Source organism: Clytia hemisphaerica, unplaced genomic scaffold (genome assembly GCF_902728285.1).
Source record: "Clytia hemisphaerica strain Z4C2 unplaced genomic scaffold, Clytia hemisphaerica genome assembly, whole genome shotgun sequence".
NCBI lineage: Eukaryota > Metazoa > Cnidaria > Hydrozoa > Leptothecata > Clytiidae > Clytia > Clytia hemisphaerica.
The window spans coordinates 185,470-192,474 of NW_027104144.1; the positions used below are offsets into that span (position 1 = coordinate 185,470).

Here is a 7,005-nt window from a genome sequence, read left to right on the forward strand (position 1 = left end):
TTTTTATTCATTTTTAGAACATAATCTTTTGTTCAAATAACTATTTCTTTTATTTGTAGATGAACTTAAGGCCGGCGCAAATGAAGCCAACATTCAAACCAACATTTTTTGTTGAATGTTGCGTCAAATGTTGCAAGAACGAATGACGTCACAAACTTTGGAATGTTGCATGAAAAGTCATTTGAGGTGAACGTCCAACATTTTCATTTTCATTTTCTTTGCCATAATGGCGGCAACGTAGGAAGACTTCACGGCAGTTGTGCTCTTGAGTGAGCTGGTTGACTCTGATGATGAGAAACCAAGAAGAGGGAAAACAAGACAATGGTTGAAACGGCGCAAGGAAAAGGGTTATTTTAGTAACATTGTTCAAGAGCTCATTTTGGAGGATTATAGAGGGTTCAGAGATATGTTTAGGATGGACGTACGTGACTTTCAGTTCGTTCTCAGTAAGATCTCGGATCTTATTTCACCCACAGAAAGATCTGGTGGAACAAGACCTATCAACGCTGATGAACGACTTTCTTTGACCCTACGATATTTGGCCACTGGAGAAAGCTTAGAGTCTCTGAGCTTTCAATTCAGAATCTGTGCAAATGCCGTTTCATATATCATCAAGGGCTGCTGTAATGCTATCGTAGAACGATTAGAGCCCGAGTTCCTGATGCCTCCTGAAAACAAAGACCAATGGTCCAAGATTGCAAAATGTTTTGAAGAAAGATGGAACTATCCCCATGCTCTAGGCGCCGTGGATGGAAAACACATTCGAATTATAGAACCAAAAAATAAAGGATCGCGGTATTATAATTATAAGCATACCCATTCTATTATTCTTTTGGCTGTTGCTGGTCCCAATTACGAATGTCTTTATGCAGATGTAGGAACCCCGGGGAGAGCAAATGATTCGGGTATTTGGAATCGGACTTCGCTAATGAAAGGGGTTCAAGATGGAACAGTCGATCTTCCTAATGGAGAAAAATTAGGCTCTTCAGGGGAAAGTGTCCCGCACGTTTTTTTGGGAGACGATGCATTTGCACTAAGGCCATTTGTGATGAAGCCTTTTCCCCAGCAAGGGTTGAACGAAGAAAAACGAATTTACAATTACAGACACAGTAGAGGCCGTCGAATCTCAGAAAATCTTTTTGGCATCTTGGCAAGCCGATGGAGAGTTTTCTTCACTGTCATAAATTTTGAACCCGATTACGTCGAAGATATACTTCTTGCTACACTTGTACTTCATAACATGTTGATAAAAAGCTCTAAATCTTCTAATGCATACCGTCCACCCAGTTTAGTCGATGGTTGTTTGGATAATGGAGAAATTTCAGAAGGGGAATGGTGTTCACTTGAAGAGCCTGCAGATTCGCTTTATCCCTTAGAAGTCCCTCGTACTGGCCATAATTCTTCGATTACGGCAAAATCAGTTAGAGAGAAATTCATGGACTATTTTATCAAAGAAGGAGCTGTAGAATGGCAATGGAAATATTGTTGATGTAAAGTAAAATCATCAGGTACTTTCATATAAAAAACAAACATATTTACGTTTTCAAATATAAATTACAATACTAACAGGTACTAACAATAACGTTCATGAGATTTTTGTTCATTGATTATTATTTGGAACTACTTGACCTGATGATCCCTGTAGAAATTTCATAAATGAGGTGGGCTGGAACAAAGAAGTAGGTGGAACAGGAAATGATCTTGGAAAAGCTTGTCCGGGGGGTTGATATTCAGTCATTTCTGCATCAAATATTGCGTCATTAATTCGTTTTTCGGTCAATTTTCTCAATCTACTATTCATTTGATTCAATCGTTCATCTACATAAAGTGCAAAATTCGAAACCTTGGGAGTTAAGGAAGTTTCTGAAGGTCGAGACTTTGATGCCAAAGCATCCGTACATTTAGTCAAAAGTTCAAGTTTTTTTTCGGCAATGCTTTGTTTCTTCGTTGGTGGACACGAATCAGATTCCACGTCTGATGATTCACAATCAGCTGCCTTTCTCTTCATGGTATCCCTACTCTGGAAACTTTCAACATGGGGACTAGAAATTTCATTTTGTCGTAGTGAATCCATGTACTGTAATACAATTCATCGGCCGACTGCCCACTTTAACTTGCTCTCTCTTTCGTTATTTCTCGAGAGAGCTGGGCTCTCAGAGTGTTCATTTTAGACTTGATTGACGAGACGGGTGACTTAAAAGTCATTGAGATATTGGACCAAGCCAGTTCTTTTACATCTCGTTTACTGTATGTTGCATGCTCCATATCCCACAAACAAGGGTTGGCTTCAAACGCCTCTATTAACAGTGTTACTTCTTCATCACTCCACTCTTTCTCCTTGAGAGCTTTCTTCTTCTTTTTCTCCAGACTCTCTCTCTTAGGTTCATCAGCATCATTTATTTCAGCAGGTTGCTCTCCAGTCAAACTCATCGCTGCTTTTTCTTGTAAACTCTCTCTTTTTGTTTTGAAATGATTTGAAACATTTTTGATGACACACCCACAATATTCTCGCAAATTCGAACGTTCGAAAACTGTCATAAACGTTCGATTTCGAACATTCGAACGTTCGAATAAATCCCTCCGTCGTTGTTTTGCACTCATCACGGAGGTTTTAATCAAATGTTGGGTCAAAACTCGCGCAAATGGACCCAACATTAATTATCGGCAACATTTTGTCAAAAATGTTGCAAGAAAAGTTTGATCGCGAGCAAACTTCACCCAACATCATCCAACATTAGAATTCTCAAAATTTCTTAAAAAGTTGGAAATTTTCAATGCGCGCAAATGAAGCCAACATTTGATCCAACATTGAAAATTTCGAATGTTGGATCAAATGTTGGCTTCATTTGCGCCGGCCTTTAGCTTCATAACAAATAAAATTTTGACTATTTATTTGACTATATATAAATATGGGACACTTTTTCTTTTCTTTTGTATATTGCAAATTTATTCTAATGTTCAATGATTTTCACATTTTCATTTTTAGCAGAACATTTTTTGTTCTTCGAATTAATCTTCAAGGCATGGGTCAAATTTTTTCATATGTCGCTGCAGAATAAAAAGGAGTTATGTCCATTTTTGCTGTTTTGAGATAATCGCATTTTAAGTAATTCAATACTTGCAGTGGAAGATTGAAGCACCTTTAAAGAGGCTATAGAGGTTTTTCTGTAAATTAAGCCTATCCTTGGCAATATAATAAATCTTTTTCAGTGGATTATTGTTGCTATCTGGCCCTTGCAGGGGCCAACTTTTTTTTTGTTTTCCAAAATGGACAGGCTCTTTTGTATTACCGTAAGCCCAGATGACTTCGGCCACTTCGACCACTCTTTTTAAGCTAACGCTCGAAAGAAATAAGATGCAGTTGTAAAACTAGGCATGAGTCAAAAGGAGGGGCTTTTGACAGTTAGGAGTGAAAATTTACGCTCCAGAAATTATTTCCTGGAGAGTATTTGCCACTTAAAGACCAAAAAGTTACGAAAAATGACTTCGGCCAGGCTCAAAACTACTCAACAGTAAAAATATATGAAATTATCCCACGGTCTTATAATTATAGGTCGTAAACGCTGCATGCTACGAAAGTAAGATTGACAGGTATAAACCGGTTTAATGAGTTGGTGCGAGCGATCAAAATTTTAACAATACTAACTTATGTTTATCTCTCTTTTAGGTCTGGTTTACATTTGTAGATGAAACATGGGTGTTTTATAAGAACGAATAAAAGATGCAACTACATCATCTAAACGAAACTGTTTAAAGGTGTAAATTCGGATCCAGGGCTTTTTATAATTTTAACTCGTTTCCACTCCCTCGGTAACTTGTTGTTGGTTACCTTATCGATGAAGACTCCGTACCGGCAAATTTTTGTCGGGGAAATATATTCGTGACTTGGTTCTTTTGTCTATGGGGACGAAGTTTAGTGGCGTGTTTGTTCTCTTTACGAAACCATGACGGAATTGTCACGGGGGTCACACCTAAAATATTTGGACTATTCTTTGGTTAGACAAATAGATTTTCTGTGAAAGCATACTATAAACCGTATTTCTCACAAAGCTTTTACATTTTCAAGGTTTTCGGTGCGGTACAATTTCAATGGCAGCCTTTACTATTACAGTTGACGCTCTCTAATTCGATCTTCAAGGGGAATTGGATTTTCATCGAATAAGGGAGCTTATAGAATAAGGGAGCGTCGTTTATGAGAGTTTCTTGTTGACGGGGAGTTTGAATTTCATCGAATAAGGGAGCCTATCGAATAGTAGAACGTCGGATTAGAGAGCGTCAACTGTACTTTAAAATGCGGGGAAATACAATATACTATAGAGACTATTCTTTGTGCGGTTCATTGGGTACAGAGATGGATGAAAAATAACCAACGTGCAACAAATTGGGTATTCGTTATGATTCAGTATTTATAATTCATAGTTTTTTACGGAAATTTACAGTGGTGGCAATTCCATCGTAAACTGACGATGTCGATCGTGTCGTACATTGACTCTCTATATCTATAACCCGAACACTGTAAGTGGTAGGTTCTTCTACACGAGTTGCATTGTATCCATCTTAGAGAGAGAGAGAGAGATAAATAAAAATACAGGTCCCCTAATTTTACACCCCTGTGTCACAGACCCGGTCCCACTGGAAAATTTGGCAAAAATTTTGTTCTCAGTGGGAAAATACCCTACAAAAATTTAGCCCCACCGGGAATTGAACGATCTAATCCCAATTCAAAATTCAATGTAAAAAATTGCATTTCATAACCATCCCCAGTATGGGAGAAAGTTTCACCGGGGCTATGAGAAAGGGGTGTCGTTGTATGAATCATGCATGATAGATTTAGTGTGAAGTGCGATTGCTTCATATGCACATCAGTTTATAACTTAGTCCCGTCCTTTTTCATGTTTTCACTCTGTTCAAGATTATTCATTCGTTATTTATATGTAATATTACCCAATAAGAAAATATCGTGCCTGCCCTTGTTTGTTGAGGAATTCCACTTGATTACAACGTAAACAATATTTACCTATTGTGATCATAAACATGATCTTGTTTGCAGGTGTAGCAATTCCATCGTTCCTCCTCCTCGTCCGCGTACTCTTCTCTGGCGTCGACCTCCTCCTCCGAGCTGATATCTGAATCCCCAGAATCAAACGCATCTGTTTCTTTAGAAGAATCTGAATGGAAGGCGGCTTGGGGCTGCAATGAACAGCCTTCTCCAGCACCATACATCTCCGCTAATAGTGGATCGGCTGTCCTGGTTAAGGAAGTCGGCTTGCTGGTGGCACCCCATAACCATGAAGCAGGTTCCGGTGGAATTGGATTCAATTTGACTACATCGACACCAGCCTCTTTAGCGATCTTCTTTCCCCGTGGCTCTTTTACTAATTAAATGTAAAAAAGGAGAAGATATGCCAATGTTATGCTTGTCAGTCTTGTCTCTATTTTCACCTTTCGTTAAACATCAAAAGTACCCGTTAAAACCATTACAATCCCATTATAACTAACCTTGTTCTTGTGGTTTAGGATGTGCTTCTTTTAAAAATGCCAAACACGCTTCATTTAGGTACGAGTGTACGTTTTGGCCACCAGGATCGCGATTGTTGCGACCTTCCTTGGGTAGCTTCGACAGGACCTCGGCCTCATTCAATGGATACAGTCCACACGTTCTGAAGCCTGAATTATATGAAAAACGCTATCGGTAATACCTACCATAGTGGAACACTTAACAAACACACAAAGATCTGGTATATGATGATATAATTTAGAATGTTAGTATTACCGTTAACGAGGGCTTTCCCATAATCCTTATTTACCACGCCCATTATTCGATGAAATAACTTTGGGTATTGGGTTTTCGGAATATTTTTGGTGCTGCGACTCTCCCTGCGCCATTGGGCTACCGCCTAAAATAAGAAAACCGCAATATTAAAACATATCATACTGCAATCTCTAATTTGATTGATATCAACGCCCTCGTTGAGTTTTATTAGATAATCCTCCAAATAAGAGACCCGCATACGTATGCATGAACCAAAATTTACTATAAAAAGATGTTGAATGTGCAAGTCTGAAAACTGCCTTAAAGAGAGCCTCTATTTAAGGATAATTAATAGCAACACTAACTGGTAATACCTTGTACCACGTTTGCTTTAACGGCTTAAATACTGCAACGTCCAAGGGTTGCACTAGATGGGTTGCATTTGGGACCAAAGGAACGAGTTTGATCTCCTCTTCACGGCAAATATCGACAACTTCCTTAGTAAAATGACACCCCAAGTTATCCCCGATCAACACTACTGGTCGGGCAGATCTTTGGTTTGCTGAACAAATATGTTTTTCAGCCATTGAAGGAAGGTCCTTGCGTTGAACCATCCCTTCTTTGTTGAGCCATATTCCATACCTAGAATTCGGTGTTCACTATAGTATCCAGCTAAAGTAAAATTACACAGTGATTCAGTTCACTTGCCTTGCAAATAATCGATGGTTTTGGTATCTCTTGGAGAGCTTTGGTAAGTATTTGCTGAAATAATACCAAAAAATCTAACCAGGTTACTGATTATTATTATTATTATTATTATTTTACAGTGCAAGCCTAGTTAACATGCGCTTATTCATACGGTGTGAAAAGTAAGCAAATAAAATGATACAGTGCACTCACCCTCAGGTCCACCTTTCTCCCAGTTATCCCAACGCTCAGCAGCTTTATGTATAGCCATTGGGGAAAGAAACTTTCCAGCAGCGTTACCGCAGAACATTATGCTGACGCTTTGTTTTGATGTTGGCTGCATCCGTTCCACCCGTCTCAAGCCTTTGGGTGCTATAACCTGAATTGTAAAAAATTGAATTTACAATGAGTCAAATAAAGGTTATTGAAGGTACTGGTACCCGGCGGAAGGAGGCACTGACCTTGACGGCCCACGGGAACGTGCCGATTCAGTTTGAAAAGTGGACCATGCCAGATATGAATATGGAACCTGTTCATTGTGAAATATTGAAACATTTTTCCATTTT

At 38.8% G+C, this 7,005-nt stretch overlaps 1 protein-coding gene and 1 long non-coding RNA gene across 2 annotated transcripts; one reads left to right on the plus strand and one right to left on the minus strand.

Moving 5' to 3' along the window:
* Nucleotides 1–415: 415 nt before the first annotated feature.
* On the plus strand, nucleotides 416–1,489 carry LOC136813792 (uncharacterized). The gene has a single exon (XM_067070284.1). It carries the CDS (start codon nucleotides 416–418, stop codon nucleotides 1,487–1,489), a length of 1,074 nt encoding a protein of 357 aa, XP_066926385.1.
* A 4,323-nt stretch (nucleotides 1,490–5,812) lies between these two features.
* Nucleotides 5,813–6,814, minus strand: LOC136813793 (uncharacterized). The gene is made up of 3 exons (XR_010847551.1): nucleotides 6,653–6,814; nucleotides 6,127–6,394; nucleotides 5,813–5,897 (listed from the first exon to the last, which is right to left on the minus strand). It is a non-coding gene; the product is annotated as an uncharacterized lncRNA (long non-coding RNA).
* Between the last annotated feature and the right edge of the window lie 191 nt (nucleotides 6,815–7,005).

Excerpts from the sequence above, each read along its gene's own strand:
- LOC136813792 (XM_067070284.1), top strand. The coding sequence starts at position 416 with ATGGACGTACGTGACTTTCAGTTCGTTCTCAGTAAGATCTCGGATCTT.